General features: G+C 43.3%; 1 protein-coding gene across 1 annotated transcript; it reads right to left on the bottom strand.

The window, feature by feature from the left end:
• Nucleotides 1–7,632: 7,632 nt before the first annotated feature.
• LOC129864695 (titin-like) lies at nt 7,633–18,333 on the bottom strand. The gene is made up of 6 exons (XM_055937004.1): nt 17,943–18,333; nt 17,438–17,788; nt 8,508–8,852; nt 8,009–8,122; nt 7,875–7,909; nt 7,633–7,752 (listed from the first exon to the last, which is right to left on the bottom strand). The coding sequence occupies exons 1-6, from the start codon at nt 18,331–18,333 to the stop codon at nt 7,633–7,635; spliced, it is 1,356 nt and encodes a 451-aa protein (XP_055792979.1).
• Between the last annotated feature and the right edge of the window lie 303 nt (nt 18,334–18,636).

Below are 18,636 nucleotides of genomic sequence, written 5' to 3'. Positions count from 1 at the left end.
TGAGAGAAGGACAGTGTATCGTCTAGCCATACTCCCAAGTACTTGTATGAGCTGACTACCTCAATTTCTAAACCCTCAGAGTCAATAAAAAGTCAATAAAAATAGTAGCACAACTTTGCTTAGAATCAAGGGCAATGGTAACAAAATTGAGGACCTTTAAAGTTGCAGTGACACATCCATAACCTGAGCGGAAACCAGATTGCCTACCAGAGAGAATACTATAGACATCAAGAAAGCCAGTCAGTTGATTTTTGACAAGATTTTCCAACACTTTTGATAAACAGGGCAAAATGTTAGGATCATCTTGATCTCCCCCTTTAAATAAAGGACGGACCGTGGCTGCCATGAAACCGAGAAAGGATCTAAACCTCACCCAGATGTTGTTTTGGTGTCAAGTTTAAGGACCTCCTTTAGCACCTCAGACTCAGTGACTGCCTGCAGGGAGAAACCTTGTAGCGGGGCAGGGGAAAAAGAGGGAGGATCATCAGGGCTAGTCGCGTTAGAAGGGATGGGAGATTTAAATGTGCATCACATGGCAGCAAGATCATATTGTATAGCAATTTCATCAGGTAACATGAATACAAAGCCTGTGAGAGGTGGTTAGAATAGGATGGGAGGCCAAGAGTCCGTGTAACCAATAGAGAGTCAGAGTCCCGAGTGTGGGAACAAACATAGTCTGTCCCACGGTTGGGTAAACAGGCAAGTTCATGGTCAATAAAGCATGCAGGAGTCATGAGGCAAATAGCATAAAGCACAAGAAAAAATATATAATGACTTGGGGCTAGACATTGTAAGTTCAAAGAGTCACTCGCTCCAACAAGATAACTTGAGAGAGTAGCTCTCTGTTTATTTAACCTTTATTTAACTAGGCAAGTCAGTTAAGAACAAATTCTTATCTTCAATGATGGCCTAGGAACAGTGGGTTAACTGCCTTGTTCAGGGGTAGAACAACAGATTTTTACCTCGTCAGCTCAGGGAGTTTGATCTTGCAACTTTTCGGTTACAAGTCCACCGCTCTAACCACTAGGCTACCTGCCGACTCTATGAGTCCAGTAGGCTATAAAAGTATGAGATAAAATAAATAAATAGTAGGCCTATACTGGCCATTCTGTGTGTAGATCTATTCTGATCTGTCTGGTTGTGAATCAGAGAACACCTCTTCATTCAATCTGAGATCATAGTGAGGGATTTCATTGGTTGGGGGCGTGGTACTTGGTATTGGACAGCAATGTCAATTTACAGAAAGCTGAACTGACACTTTTAAAGGCGATTTATGTGGAATGTCTAAAGAGAAATGTTTAAATTTATGTGCACGTCAAAGTAAGTGACCTACAGTTAAACACACCACAAGGTTGAACATGTTTGCGGAAGCGTTTGGGTTCGGTTGAGTTCATAGGTGACCACAAGACTTCAGCCTATCAGAGTTAGTGCTGGTTATGCATTATTTGGATAGTCCCCTACAGATGGTTTTAGATGTTCAACTAACTATCCACTTACCCTAAAGCGATTCCATAACCCCTAACCCCAGCCCTAACCCAAGACCTAACCTAACCATAACCCTAACCCTTGCCTGGCTGTAGCTACAGCCACAAAAGTAGACAGATCTTTTCAGAAACAGGCCTTCTGGCTCATGATCAGAGCCTTCAGATAAGTCTGGGTGTCAGAGCTACTAACCAATAATATCAGGCCATCACTGGCTCCAGCTTTCACGTTCCTGTCACCTCACTCTGTGGTTGAGGCACTGTAAACTTTTATATTGTCAATTAGACCACGAAGAACAAACTGCAGGATATGGGCGTTAGCTGACACTTATAGAGGACCCCAATTAGGCCTGTGGATCATCACTCCATTCATGTAAGACCGCTAACCCCCTGACTCTCACTCTCATCTGACATACATAACGACCAGTATACGCATGATGGGGCTCTATCTACAGAGGAGGGCAATGACAAAACTCTGCCTGGTCAACTCTCAGTTATTTGCAGCAGGTAGAGCCAGCTGTATTAACGCAAACTTACTATTGAAACAAAAGGGAGGATCATGCCTATGTATTTAAGATTTAAATATATTCTTTCTGACAATACACTTTGTATCTACTGTATTTTACAGTATAGTACCTGAACTAGATTGAGATCGAGGTCTTCGATTAACATTTTATTGCTCTGGAAAAGGTGCAGATTCCAGGACCCAGCATCTTATTCAACAGCCTGTGACTGAGTAAGTCCAGGCAGTGGAGTGATACAGTATATTTTATTATTTTAAAAGGTGACTTTGATGGGAATCCTTATCCTTCTCTCCATCATAATAACTGGAGTTCTCCTCTGCTGTCTGACCATCTTCATCATCATCATCATCCTCATCTACACCACCAGGAAATAGAACGTCAGTAGATTATATGTAATATGTTACTTGCTTTTGCCATATCCCTGTGTATGCAGCTATTGTATGCGAACATGAATACATATCACTGTGCACATTGATACTGATTGAAGTTGCTACAGTATGTATTGAGCGCATTGGTCAGAGGTGCCAGAGGTTATCATGAAGGAAAATGTTTTATTATTTCACGTAAAGTGACAGAGAATCTGGACGTTGTAGTCTTGTTGAATGCTTAGGGGATGGGAAATCCTTTTAGCTTGTTTATATTCTTCACATTCTTTTCACATCTAACCGAGGGGCATTGGTCTGGTGTTTATCGTCCAGATGGACAGATGAAGAGAGGTGTAGTGCTGGGTGCTCGTCTTAAGCAGAGAACGAGAATGATGCATTAGGCCTAACGCAGTGGAAAGTTACAAGTTACAGCGGATCAGTGTCTCTGTCTCACATCACCGGTATTGTCGAATGCCTCTCAAACCACCCACACATTTACACTTGGTGGAAAAGTGACCAGGGTCCGGTTTCCCTAAAGCATCTTAAGGCTAAATTCATCATTAGAAACACAGGATCTTATGGTTCTAACTATTAACTTTGCCTTAAGATGCCTTTGGGAACCCGTACACTGGTTCTTTTGGATCTGGGTTGAGCTGGCATAGTAAAGTAGAGGCAGACAACAGTTTCAACAAACAACACTTGTTAATAGGGAATAGCGGTGGTCACACCTTCCCTTTCATTGTTGTTTTCTAAAGTTCCAAATCACAAACAAATAACAAAAATGGAAAAAAAATGAAAACAGAAAGGGACACAGGAAGTGGTGAAGCCCAGAAAACATATCCTCTCTTTAGTACCATTGCTTCAACTGAAAGTCCTCTGTATGATCTCAACCAACAGCATGCACTCTCAGCCAACAAAAGGGATCCACCATGCCCCTGGACTGCCTCAATTCCTGTGGGCGGCCGTACCTCAAACAAACAGAAACAGGGGTTAAAAGGGATATTTAGTGAGGCAATCAGTCACACCTGTGACACACACACCTAAATATTTTGCACATTTTTTAAAAAGAGATTCAAAGATTAGATGCTTCACCAACCACACTCGGTTGGCAGGTGGACAGTAAATCTGGCAAAACATACTCAGAGAGAGAGAGAGAGCGACAGAGAAAGAGACATAATAGCCATCTCGTCGCTCAGTCTATGAGAGGCCCAGTGATGTTCACCTCGGCAGGTTTCACTCTACACTGAGCTACTTCTTCCTCTCTCTCAAACCACAGGAAGTGATGTGTTCCTCCCTTGCCCCTCCTCTAACTCAGACCCCAATCATATTCTCCTTAAAAGGTGCTTCTCGAAATAGGGGGCTGTGATCAGTGCAAAGCCAAGAGAGGTGTAACGATAATCCTCCTCCTCTTCATCAGAAGAGGAGGAGCAGGGATTGAACCAAGGTGCAGCGCGTTGAAATGACATGATGAATTTATTTAACAAGACAAAACGAACTATACTTGAAAATGATACAAAATAACAAAACGAAAGTAGACAGTCCTGAACGACGAACTTACATACAACGTGACGAACGAAATGAACAGGAACAGACTACATGAAATGAACAAACCGTATACAGTCCCGTATGGTGCAAACATTGACACGGACACAGGAGACAACCACCCACAAACAAACACTGTGAACCGCCTACCTAAATATGACTCTCAATTAGAGGAACGCCAAACACCTGCCTCCAATTGAGAGCCATACCAGGCAACCCTAAACCAACATAGAAACAGACAACATAGAATGCCCACCCAAACTCACGTCCTGACCAACTAACACACAAAACTAAACAGAAAACAGGTCAGGAACGTGACAGTACCCCCCCCACAAGGTGCGAACTCCGGACGCACCAGCACAAAGTCTAGGGGAGGGTCTGGGTGGGCATCTAACCACGGTGGTGGCTCAGGCTCCGGGCGCGGTTCCCACCCCACCATAATCCATCCTAACTTCCTCCCACAAAGAATGTCCACCCTCTTTCTTCCCCCACACAATTCTCTTAATAATATATTAAATAAAGATAACACCAGGACAGAGAGATAAATCAAGATAGAGGGATAGATAAGACTATAGAGATAGATGAAGATAGAGAGGGAGATTAGGATAGAGGGGCAACTCCGGACTGAAAGGCAGCTCCGGACAGAGAGACAGCTCTGGGCTGATGGGCAGTTCTGGGTATCCAGCCTTTTCAGGCTGAAGGGCAGCTCATGGCTGACTGACGACTCTCGATGCTCATGGCTGGCTGACGGCTCTCGACGCTCATGGCAGGCTGACGGCTCTCGACGCTCATGGCAGGCTGACGGCTCTCGACGCTCATGGCAGGCTGACGGCTCTCGACGCTCATGGCAGGCTGACGGCTCTCGACGCTCATGGCAGGCTGACGGCTCACGACGCTCATGGCGCTCTGACGGCTCTGGCTGCTCATGGCTCTCTGACGGCTCTGGCTGCTCATGGCTCACTGACGGCTCTGGCTGCACATGGCTCTTTGACGGCTCTGGCTGCTCATGGCGCTCTGACGGCTCTGGCTGCTCATGGCTCGCTGGCGGCTCTGGCAGATCCTGTCTGGTTGGCGGCTCTGGCAGATCCTGTCTGGTTGGCGGCTCTGGCAGATCCTGTCTGGTTGGCGGCTCTGGCAGATCCTGTCTGGTTGGCGGCTCTGGCAGATCCTGTCTGGCTGACGGCTCTAGCGGCTCCTGTCTGGCTGATGGCTCTAGCGGCTCCTGTCTGGCTGACGGCTCTGTAGGCTCATGGCAGACGGGCGGCTTTGCAGGCTCATGGCAGACGGGCGGCTTTGCAGGCTCCTGGCAGACGGATGGCTCAGATGGCGCTGGGGAGACGGATGGCTCAGATGGCGCTGGGGAGACGGATGGCTCAGATGGCGCTGGGGAGACGGATGGCTCAGATGGCGCTGGGGAGACGGATGGCTCTGGCCGGATATGGCGCACTGTAGACCTGGTGCGTGGTGCCGGAACTGGAGGCACCGTGCTAATGATAAGCACCTTCCTACTAGTGCGGGGAGCAGGGACAGGGCACACTGTATCCTCAAAGCCTACTCTACCCCTGATGCGTGGTACCGGCACTGGTGACGCCGGGCTGAGGACAAGCACATCAGGATTAGTAGGGGAAGAATATATAGTGTGTACAGGGCTCTGGAGACGCACTGGTAGCTTAGTGCGTGGGGCCGGAACTGGAGGCACCGGGCTAGATACACGCACTACAGGGAGAGTGCGTGGAGGAGGAACAGGGCTCAGGATACGCACTGGTAGCCTAGTGCGTAGTGTATACACTGTAGGTACTAGGCTGGGGCGGGGAGGTGGTGCCGGAAATACCGGACCGTGGAGGCGTACTGGCTCTCTTGAGCATTGAGCCTGCCCGACCTTACCTGGTTGAATGCTCCCGGTTGCCCGACCAGTGCGGGGAGGTGGAATAACCCGCACCGGCCTATGTAGGCGAACCGGAGAAACCATGCGTAAGGCCGGTGCCATGTATGCCGGCCCGAGGAGACGCACTGGTGACCAGATGCGTTGAGCCGGCCTCATGACACCTGGCTCAATACCCAATCTAGCCCTCCCAGTGCGGGGAGGTGGAATAACCCGCACCGGGCTATGCACTCGTACAGGAGACACCGTGCGCTCTACTGCGTAACACGGCGCCTGCCCGTACTCCCGCTCTCCACGGTGAGCCTGGGAAGTGGGCGCAGGTCTCCTACCTGCCCTTGGCCCACTACCCTTTAGCCCCCCCCCAAGAAATTTTTGGGAGTTACTCACGGGCTTTTTCGGCTTCCGTGCCAGACGCGTTCCCTCATAGCTCCGGTTCCTCTCTCCGGTAGCCTCCGCTCTCCTCAGTGCCTCCAGCTGTTCCCATGGGAGGCGATCTCTACCAGCTAGGATCTCCTCCCATGTGTAGACACCCTTTCCATCCAGAACATCGTCCCAAGTCCACGAGTCCTGATTATTTGGTCGCTGCTCGTAGTCACACTGCTTGGTTCTGGATAGGTGGGTGGTTCTGTAACGATAATCCTCCTCCTCTTCATCAGAAGAGGAGGAGCAGGGATTGAACCAAGGTGCAGCGCGTTGAAATGACATGATGAATTTATTTAACAAGACAAAACGAACTATACTTGAAAATGATACAAAATAACAAAACGAAAGTAGACAGTCCTGAACGACGAACTTACATACAACGTGACGAACGAAATGAACAGGAACAGACTACATGAAATGAACAAACCGTATACAGTCCCGTATGGTGCAAACATTGACACGGACACAGGAGACAACCACCCACAAACAAACACTGTGAACCGCCTACCTAAATATGACTCTCAATTAGAGGAACGCCAAACACCTGCCTCCAATTGAGAGCCATACCAGGCAACCCTAAACCAACATAGAAACAGACAACATAGAATGCCCACCCAAACTCACGTCCTGACCAACTAACACACAAAACTAAACAGAAAACAGGTCAGGAACGTGACAAGAGGAAATACTAATTGACGAATAACATCATGACAAAGGCTATTTTGGCTAAACTCTTTATTTGTCTTCATAAGTGATCAGTATAATACAGTTGTCTACTGCTGGGTACTTTGACCCTCAGGGCCACCCTATAAAAAAATAACCAAATCACTAACACACACAACAGAGATCTAAGTTAAGAGAGGTCAAAAGAGGCAACTAATCTGTGGCTCTTAAACAGTTGTGTTTTTACTTCTAACTCCCCCTCTCTAACCACACCCTGTACCACTGACCAAACTGAGTTGGAGAGGGCTACAGTCGCCCTGAGGTACAATTCACAATTAGAAACTGGGTGGTTCGAGCCCTGAATGCTGATTGGCTGACAGCCGTGGCATATGAGACAGAATACCACGGGTATGACAAAACATACATTTTTACTGCTCTAATTACATTGTTAACCAGTTTTATAACAGCAAAAAGACACCTCTGGGGTTTGTGGTATATGGCCAATCTACCATGGCTAAGGGCTGTATCCAGGCACTCCACGTTGCGTCGTGCATAAGAACAGCCCTGAGTTGAGGCATATTGGCCATATCACACGCGCCCTCAGGCCGTATAGCTTAATCATACACTGCAGAGATTGATTTACATTTCAATACTTTTAATTTAACTACACAGATACAATATAGCAAGGTTTGAACTTATATTCAAAGATATGGCCAACCAATTGTCCTCCTCCTCCATCCTCCTCCACTTTGTCATCTTGTAGCAGCATACACTACATGGGGGTCCAGCTCCTTCTCTCTCCTCCTCTCCATCTTCGTCTTCTTGGAGGTGAAATTTAGGGCGGCATAATTCAATGTTTCTGGATCTTGTATCTGTAGATTTATAAATATCATCACATACAATTATAATTTACAGTGTTTCTGAATAGTATTTCTGAATTATATTTCAAAAATAATATGGCTGAACATACAGTATTTAATCATACAGTATATACCTGATCATTTTGTGGTTTTTGTTGAGAATCAGGTCCTGAATAGGATAAGAAAGAGAGATGGGATGAGAGAAGAGGTGAACAGATCATTTCATTCGAGTTCACAGGCCCCATATTATCATGAAATGGGCTTCTACCTGTGTCGTGTCTTTTTGTGTCTCGTCTGATCTTGAGGACCAGGATGAGGAAGACTATAGGTAGTGCCGCGGTTACAACACCCAGGATCACAACCAATGGAATGAGGTACATTCCTACAAAACCGATTTCAATCAGAATCAGAACTATTTAAAACATTGCCCTGTTTGCTACCAAGATTCTCAGTCTGGATTGCTTTAAGATGCCGTTGCACTTTAATTCTATTCTGCTGTACTTTAATGGTAGATAATATTAATTCATTTACGAAAGATTCTCACTTAACATAACAGAGTAAACATACCTTCTTCACAGTGCTCTCTACGGTCCTTTTCTGAAATGTTGTGACCTTTTGGACGATTAGGAGAGTTAAACATTCCTGCAGTTATTTACACTGTAGTACGATAGCGTTATATCTCCAACATTTTCTCAATAATATCTCTGATACATCAGATACATGTTAGTGCAGTTGGAGTCATAGCAGACAAGTTGTTGAAAGATTACCTTGGACCTTCAGGACAGTCGCATTGGTGAAGATGATGAATTTATCAAACATTCCACAGCAGTACAGACCAGAATCAGCTACATCCACCTCTGTGATTTTGAGGAAGATTATTCTATGGCTGATTAACATTTCCATATGGCTGGGCTGAAAACCATTGTGATGGTGGACATACAGCTCAGAGCTGTACATAGACGCGATGCATAGGGGCTCTGAGCCGTTGACTTGCTTGAACCAGCCAACGTGTCCTGGAGCTCCAGTGACATCCGTGCACTGAAAAGTGACATTATCTCCCGGTTGGGCTACTACTGAGGGCGGAGGAGAGGCAGACACAGCAGGGGTCAGACCTGAAAGAGAGAAGACAAAGGTTTAGAAACAATCCCAAACATAGAACTTTCTGTTCCCTCATGCACTACTATACCTAAACCTAGTCTCAACTATGAATCACAAACTAGTAATGACTTAGATCACTTACACAAGCCATAGATGACAAGAGCTGATAAATATATGTGTACCATTCTGTGTTTAGATCTACACTGCCAGTCCATGAAGGAAGAACTACATCTTTAGATGAAAGTCATTTTTGATTAGGGGCGGGACATGGTGTGAGAGCCACAGCTGCATAAAATGACCAAAGATACATTTTTTTCTTACCACCAACCACTGATTTTCCACTCTTACATTTGGTTTGAGAGAGAGAATGATAAGATATTAGTCGTAGGCTGTAGTTTATCATCATAGAAGTTACCAGAATTTACCATTTTAAGTTGGTTAAACATAGGGTATATTGTCAGTTATAACGTAATAACGTTTAAACAAAGGGTCTGGTTTACAGTAAACATAAAAAATATGTTTTCACAGTGATGACACCAATTAAGGTTGCGTCGAATCGTTATTTTGGGCATTCTTTCCACCCCCTGGGGTAGATAACTATTGGCTAGAATTGGTGGTTGTTAACCAATAGGGGGCGCTCCTCTGACTGCACCAAGTAGATCACTGAACTGAAGAACTCATGCAGTTAGCAGGAGCCTTGGCTTTTAGTCCACCTATACCTTAAAGGTATTCTGAGTTTCGCTGCATTACATTTGATCATAGAAGATAAACATGGTAGTGTCAGCCCAACAGGACGCTCAGCTCTGTCTATCCGGCCTCTTGTAATCTGGGTTGTAAATTCTGCTTGTGAATATGTTAGTTGCAACCAAGATGATGATGATGATAACAACCAAAACAAATGTCATGTAGTTCAGCAATCCGGTATGATTCTCTTGAGAAGGAGAATAATAAATATGTATGTTTCAAATGAAGGAATTGGTAAGGTTTCTGACCAATACAAACGGTGTAGTTAATAATACTTGAGGAGAAAATGATAATATCCCATTTTTTTGCATTTTATGTAGCCTTTTATTTAGAGATCAGGTCTCTGATCGCTAAAATATAATAATGTATCTAATAATATTAGTAGTCTAATAATTTCTATGGGGGGAGATTATATGCGAAAGGTTACCTGATGGATTGGTGCGGTTGGTAATCTATCAGTTCAGATAAAAAATAAGAAGTAAAAAAATGACATTAAGTACAGTATACAAGCAATCTTATTGAAGCAGTATATTTTACTCTTACATGGACACATCGTCGAACATTACTGTGAAACATACATAACAGTAAGTCGATTAGTAGCTATTAACATGCACATTAGATGCAAATGATGAGTCTTTCTATACCTCGAGGTCCTTTGTTCCTTTCCTTGCATATCCCCCATGACAGTAGAATGATCACAATCACAATGACAGTGTTTGATGCGGCCAGACAAGAGCGGTAAGAGTCAGGGAAAATCATACTCTGAAACCAAAGGATTTTATTATTTGAATCTGCTCATTTTCAATAAATGTTTTATTGGAGGAAAATCAGGTAATATTACATTTTATCGTACAATACAGGTTACAAATATGCCTGCTATAAAACTCTGTAAATGGTAAATTGGTGAAATAAGTGAAAGAAATGACCTTGACTCTCCTGGCTGGACTGACTCTGACGCAAGCTGCCAAATGAGATGCTGGATCCTGGAATCTGCACCTTTTGTAATAAAACCAAGGCGCCATATGAATCCATATGAAAGGTATAATTTCCACATACAAAAGCCAGACAGTTACGTATTATTAAACTTCTGTGTTACTTACTATCATCAATCAAAAACACACCATACCACACCATTCCCACAATTTCACAATTCTGTGCAGCAAAGTAATCATCTCTATATCTGACTGCCTTGCATCTCTGAAATGGTCAGCGTATAAGATGGTCCTATGGGGAGTCAACAACCAACTATATACACCTGAAGAAAACAAAAAAGACAATTCATTCACTGCCCGCTCTTTAGTGAGCCCAAACAACCCTGGCGGTGGAGCTTCAAAATACGTTATACCTCATTCTCTCCTTCAGGGAACAGCTACTTATATTCATAACTGTATGTTCCCTTTCAGCCGGTCACTCGATATAACATACTATGGGGACACACAATCATGCCCCAAGCCAACTCAGAGGGCACCAAACTTGGAGGCCCATGGCAGCCCAAGCACACAGAGGTTCCGCATACGCACTCTGCATAGCATTGACCAGAGTCAATGAACAATGGTAGCTAAATTGTCAAACCCACAGGGATTCTGGTAACCCTGATAAAAATGGTGTCTAACTTCAACTATGATGAAGTCCATACACCCGAACGGTTCCAAAAAGGCTCACACATGTACCTGAGGAGTCTGGAATGCCTGAAATCACACTAGGAATTGCCAGTCCAAAAAAACAGGACACCTGCTGTGACTTGATAATGTGCATTCGCACGCCTCCTCATCGACGAACCATGGCAGCCTAAGGCTGAATCCTACAGGGGAACTGTGGTAACCCGGATAAATGTGCAATCGGTGCACTGCCGGACACCAAGGCAGCCAAAGGCTCAATCCCACAAGGGAACTGGGGTAACCCGGATAAATGCACAACCGGTGCGCTGCCTAACACCCGCTCCTGGACTCAGCCATAAGAACACTATGAGCCAGACTGGGAGCAGTTACGTCCAAGTGATAAAACCTCACAAAGGCATGTGGGAACCTATCACCAATTGTCACACTCCTAAACAATGCCCAAGAAGCTGCCACACCCCTAGTGGCGTAAGCATGCACACCACTATGCAAACCTTGCCCTTTGCTGGCATATGCCAAGGAGAAAGATGCTGTTTAGAAAGTGCCTTACCCCAAGATGGATTAGCAAAACAGACAAAAAACTGGTCCAAAACGGGGATATCCTTGGGCCGATCAATATATGTGCACAGAGCAAGCAATGGTCACAGGCCACTCAACTTTCGTTGTTCACTAGAAACAAACGGAGGACATGAAAAGGGGAACAGTTCGAAAGCTAGAGAGCTGTAAGATATAGGCATGACCTTAGAAGCAAAAGCTGCATTAGGACTTAACATCACCTTGGAGTTGCAAGTCGCAAACTTCAAAGAGGGAGGGTGTACTGATAGCGCGTGGAGATGTCCACAACTGCCATGAGCAGGGCAGTCTTGTAGGAAAGGACCTCCAGGTCCACAGACTCCAATGGTTCAAAATGAGGCTACAGAGTGGCCAGGACCAAAGCCAGATCCCAGGTCAGTGCCATAGGCTTAGACACTGGTCTGAACCGATGCTCGCCTTTCAGGAGAAAAATACCAAAGAACGCGCTCTCATTCACACGCTCCCATTCACGCGCTCTCATTCACGCGCTCTCATTCACGCGCTCTCATTCACGCGCTCTCATTCACACGCCCTTGGAAACACTACAGCCAAAATGGGAGCCACCTAGAAAAACTAAAATTTCTGGCTCATTTTTCCAAAAACCAGCCTGAAACTCTTTCTAAAAACTGTTGACATCTAGTGGATGCCCTAGGAACTGCAATCGGGCACGATTTCGCCCTATTATAAAAGTGCCAGCCATTGAAATCAGTGGTAGGATGTCCTCTGGGTTTTGCCTGGCATTTCAGTTCTGTTATACTCACAAACATTATTTTAACAGTTTTAGAAACTTTAGAGTGTTTTCTATCCGTTCTGGGCCTGAGTACCAGGCAGTTTACTTTGGGCACGCTTTTCATCTGGACGTCAAAATACCACCCCTTATCCCAAAGAAGTTAATAACGAACTTGTATGCCATCTGTAAATACGAATACAATTGTTAAATAACAAGCCTAGTTGGTTAAGCCAAAGAAAAATTATTTCCCGCTACCCATGATTGGCTGAGATAATGAGTGGGCTGGACATGCCGAGAGATGAGTTTGGATTGGTTTGCTATATAGCACTCTTCTGTCTATTTGAGCTGGTCAGTGTGTGTAGGTAGTTTTTTTTAAATGTACCGCATAGTAAAATTTAACAAAAGACTCAACTATGAAAGTATCCATTTCAATACAACGTCACTGAAACAACTGTTTCAGAGCAATCTCGTCTGAGTGTGCCAGAGCGCAGAATAACTGATGAATTTACAAATGCCAACACCAGTTGAATATGCCCGGTGTCAGTAAACATTGGCAAAAAAGCGTAATTAAATTGTTGCCAAGAGCCCAGTTACAGTCACCAATGCTCTGGATAACATGAAAACAGCCTAACCAGCTCTGCTAGGGCGAGTAAAATGGTCAGAGTTTGGGTGGGGGTTAAAGCTTAAGATGATTTGTACGGCATTGCACATAGTCAGTGTGACCCAGAGTAACTTGACATAACAACCGGCCAAGCAAGCTGTACAAACAAAACAGAAACGACATAGGACGTCTAATTTAATGAAAGGGGTTGCAGTCTGCCAGGGTTGCAGTCTGCCGTCATCCATGTATATGGGTAAGAGTCTAGCTACAGTTTCAGATATTATACATTTCTAATTTTGTCAGAAAGTTGTTTTCATTGCAAGTTAAAGCTTACTGTTGGCTGGCTCACTAGCTAACATTACGTTTATGATCTGTGTGTAGTAATGTTATCTCAGAATGCCATTTCGCATTGCTAGTTATAGCCTAATGTTATCTAGTTAACTAGCTACCATTGAACCTATTTGGTTCATTTTAGCTAGCTATGACAACCAGTTTGTATTGCTAGTACTCTATGGATTAGGATTATAGTTCATTGTTTAGCTAGTATCTCAACAAAAGACTCCAACCTGCCAGATGATACATGACCCATCAAGTTAGCCAGTTGTATCTGACGGTGATTACGGCTATCTATTGTATAATAATGCCAAAATATATGCATCTGTAATTTGTCTTTCAGCATCAGTAGAACACGCCTGACTCTCCTCCACCAGTCATACAAGGAGAATATTCTAACGCCTCCCAAGCAAGCACAGGTTACACCTGAAGCATGAGGACTTGCAGCGAGTGGTGAACTTCATCAACAACTACGCAGAGGATAATGCAATAGTATAACCAGGACGCCAACCAGGACACAAACACTTTGGTGTAAAGTTGCTGCCATCACATGTGACAAAAGCAGCCGTGTGGCATCTCTACAAGGAATTGATGACAACACATGGTATATAAAGCAAAAACAACACGTTTTGATTATTTAATTGACCTCCAACATGATTGGAACTACTTTTATTGAGCTCACATTATTTCTGTATTTTCAAGAGGTATGTGTTGTTGGGCTGTGTGTTATCACTTTAACTTCCAGTTCCCAAGATGATGTTTCTGTATGCAGTGATGCTGCTCCGCACATTTGTAGGTAAGTGAAACTTACCTGATAATGATGCATTAAAAACATACATTACGTTTTACTTTACATTTTCATTTTCGTTACGTTACATTTTCTTTTCATAAACTTATCTTAATGTTATTTTGTTGTTTGCAGGTGCTCTATCCTTCTGACCCTATGCAGCCAGGTCCCATCTACTTTTTAACTCCCCGCAAGTGTGGCTTGTTTGGTGTCTATTGTGAAGGAATACCACAACAAGTCAACTACTTGATTGATGAAGGTATGTCATCCAGCAAAGGCAGCAGCGCAGTCATCAACTACATGCACCATGATCTACATGGTGTAACGGCAGCCTTCCCTCTCTTCACGAGAAGAGGAGGGTGTAACAGGGATCGGACCAACACGCAGCGTAGCCAGTGCTCAACATGTTTAATAAAACGAATAAACAGTGAACACTTAACAAATAACAAAATAACAAATGTGGCAAACCGATACAGTCCTAGCTGGTGCAGAGAAAACACAAAGACAGGAAACAACCACCCACAATCCCCAACACAAAACAAGCCACCTATATATGATTCCCAATCAGAGACAACACAAAACATCTGCCTCTGATTGAGAACCATATTAGGCCAAACATAGAAACAGACAAACTAGACACACAACATAGGATGCCCACCCAGCTCACGTCCTGACCAACACTAAAACAAGCAAAACACACAAGAACTATGGTCAGAACGTGACACATGGCCTGATCACAGGCCACACCAAGTTTCCCCCGACTGGTGCTTCGGCCTCATCAAGCAGCGCTTCAGAAAGACCAGAGTTAATACAGTCTGAGATTTCTGGTGTTGTGAAGGACAGCACTGTGACAGGTGTCAACATCCCACAGCTGGTTGGACTGGAGGATGGTACGGTGCTGGTGGAAAGCTATGGCTGGCAACAACACTTGACGCCGTACTTCAGATCAAGCAGTACCAGCACTTCAGGTGATTATCATTTTCATTGCATTGTATGAGGTTATTCTTCTTATCTAAACTTGGGAGGTGAATTGATGTCTGGCAAGGTTGTAATGTCTACTTTTTTGTTGTTGTTATTTCCGGTTTTACAGCTTCGATGTTCTGGAGTCTGGTGTTGTTGATGTTGAAGGAGCGTTCGGACTCAGTCGGTACCAGGTTTCAGCTGCTGCGCAACGCTGACATCCTTCCTCCCATAGATGGTCTGCCTGTACAAGCACCACCTGGACTGGACACAGCTAGACAAACGTATCTTTTGAGAAGATCAGGGAGTTTGGCGACGAAGAGGCTATTGACATCACATGCCCTGCATAGATTCCCTTGTTCATGCATGGTTTGGACGGACCAGTCATCAGCACTATCTGCAGTGCCTCTATTCAAATGACTCTCTCCTAACACACACACCATACGTTGCTGCTACTATTTTATCCTGCTGCTCAGCCACTTTACCCCTGATTGTATGCATATAACTACCTCATCTATCACTGACATCATTATTGATATTGTTCTTGTACAAAATGTATATTATTTTATTTATATTGACACTTTCTTTGTGTAATCTGATATTGCTACTATGCAAGTAACCATTCGTAATCCCTACTGCATCTGATCTGTCAAACTCACTAAACACAAATGCTGAGTGTTGGAGTGTGCCTCTGGCTAAAATTGTGCCATCTGGTTTGCTTAATGTAAGGAATGATTTTTTAAAATTATTTATACTTTTACTTTTACTTTTGATACTTAAGTACATTTTAGCAATACCATTTACATTTGGAACTTAAGTATTTTTAAACCAAATACTTTTTGACTTTTAGTCAAGTAGTATTTTAGTGGGTGACTTTTACTTTTACTTGACTCATTTTCTAATAAGGTATCTTTACTTTTACTCAAGTATGACAATTTATTACTTTTTCCACCACAGGATGTGGCCGGGGGGTTATAGCATTTCTTTCACATGACCCATCAATTTAGACAAGTGTGTCTGGGTAAGCATCATCTAATACTTGTAAAATATTTTTATCTGGACACTTTCTCGTTACCTGGGATTTTTCCTTATTGTAGGCTACTACTTTTACCACTTTTAGTCTTAATCTTTACTACACTACTCACAATTTAGCACAGGACCTCATGTGTGAATTGTTAAAGAGATGGATGTGGCTGGCTTCAGAGGGTGTGGACACTGCTGAATGGGTGTAGACAAAGGAAAGTTCTCCAGTAGGTACCAAAACATTCAAAGGCCATTTTCTCAAAAGTGAGGTTACAAGTTTATCAACTATCAAAGCAGAATTACTTTCCCATTGTTCCTCAAATGCAGTGTATGATATACCATTTTGTAGCTCTGAGTCTCTACTTTTATCCAATGTAAAAATCACAATTTAAAATGTTGCTACATAAGACCGATTTGAGCCGGTCGGTCATTTAAATTTTACAGTATCTCACCTAAACTGATGAGTACTGAAACATTTGAACAGACAGTAAACCATATTTGCATTTGTAACAGCTGAAGGATTGAGAAACTGAATCATAGAATAGATCTATTTCCTGATGAGGTAGATGAGGAAGATGATGGTCAGACAGCAGAGGAGAACTCCAGTTCTTATGATGGAGAGGAGGACAAGGATCCTCATATCCACTTCAGCCGCAACCTGAATGTCACCACCTGAAAGAATTAAACCTTTTATATTTCCCATTTTGTATAATTTTATATAATAAGGGTTGGGTAGGTTACTTTCTAAGTGTAATTCGTTACAGTTACTTGTTATCTCTCCCCAAAATTATAATCAGTAACGTAACTTTTGGATTACCCAAACACATTTGGTGTCTCATCATACTGGTCTCTGATCTGTGGTCAGACTCAATCAGGTGAAAACAAATTTAATTTGCGCCTTTTTTCAATGGGGAATTGAATGTCATTGAGAAAACAGAAAGGTGTTATAATGTATTTTTCCCCAACCATCCTTTCTGAATTTACAAGTAATCCAATAATTAATCATCTAGTTTTTCAAAAATACCTGAAATTTGATTGCAATATTTTCGCTGGTAATGTAACTGATTACGTTTTTGTTTAAATCTGATTATATGTAACTGATTACAGTTACATGTAATCAGTTACTCCCCAGTTGCTCCACAACCATGTATATAATATAGTATTGGCTAATACAGTGTAATAACTAAGGGTTATGTTTGTATATTGTTAATAAACAAGCATATTATATTTACCATGAATGTCCAGCTTGGCCCCGTCTCCAAACAGTATCTCCCCACATGAAGCCACAGCACAGTAGTAAGTCCCAACATCAGAGAGGCTGAGGTTCCTCTTGGGGAGGTTGAAGACACATCTCTGTGTAGGAGACCCAGCCTCAGGTCTCTTCTCACACTGATCACTCCTGTCTCCATGGGTGTAAATCATTCCTGGACGGGATTCTCCTGAGCCATGTCTGAACCAATAGACACTGTGTCCTCCTGCACAGGTCTCCGTGTGTATTGTACAGTTCAGAGTCACAGAGACCCCTGGCTGGACTGACTCAGATACATGCTGCTGCAGCACAATCTTACTGTTGGACTCAGAACCTGAAAAGAGTGTTTATATCTGTCAGCAAATCACGTTGAATATGCTGTAGTAAGACTATATCCAAAATGTAACTTATTTTTACGGCTCTTTATCTATCAATTCTATTTTTTGGGAATGTCTGAAAATATCAAAATACATTTCTCAGTACTATACCTTTAACATTGAGAATGGTTCCTTTTCCAAATTCCACCACGTTTGAGTGTGCGCTCCCACAGTAGTACGTGGCTGAATCCGAGCCTTTCATGTCTGAGAAGCTGAGGTGATTTACGCTGTTGCTGCTTTGCACTGAGAACCGAGGGTTATCCTTAAACTCATGGTAAAATGTAGCCTTTTTGTCATACTTATAGATGGTTGAGATGAGATGAGGTTTTTCTCTGAAGGGTTGCTTGTACCAGGAGAAATGCATGGCCATTTGGCCTTTATAGAGGCATTGCAGGACCATTGTGTCTCCAACATTGGCTGACATGAGACCACTCTCCTGTTGTATGGCAGAGGGCTCAGTCCCAGCTAGCGCATGAACTATAAATAAAACAAAAGAAAACATCTTACAAAAATATATTAAACCTTAAAAGATTATACATTAAAAGATTGCATTGCCTGCACCTTAGCAGCCTATGTACATAGACATGGACCACTGGTCACTTTAATAATGTTTACATACTGTTTTACCAACTTCATATGTGTATACTGTATTCTAGTCACGGCTTATGCTGTTTAACTATTGATGTGCATATACTATTCTATACTACGTATTCTTCAGATATACTACATATTCTATCCATACTGTCTATACATCCCATCACACACACACACACACACATATACAGCTCGGGGAAAAATGAAGAGA

The sequence above is a fragment of the Salvelinus fontinalis genome, chromosome 11 (assembly GCF_029448725.1).
Source record: "Salvelinus fontinalis isolate EN_2023a chromosome 11, ASM2944872v1, whole genome shotgun sequence".
Classification (NCBI taxonomy): Eukaryota; Metazoa; Chordata; class Actinopteri; order Salmoniformes; family Salmonidae; genus Salvelinus; species Salvelinus fontinalis.
This window is presented reverse-complemented; position numbering and strand designations above follow the sequence as displayed.

Bases quoted from the DNA above. Each gene is read 5' to 3' on its own strand.
- LOC129864695 (XM_055937004.1), bottom strand. From the start codon at position 18,333: ATGTTTTCTTTTGTTTTATTTATAGTTCATGCGCTAGCTGGGACTGAG. The intron at 17,789-17,942 runs GTATAGTACTGA...CACTCTTTTCAG, and splicing joins AACCATTCTCAATGTTAAAG to GTTCTGAGTCCAACAGTAAG. The intron at 7,910-8,008 runs GTAGAAGCCCAT...TATCCTATTCAG, and splicing joins CACAAAAAGACACGACACAG to GACCTGATTCTCAACAAAAA.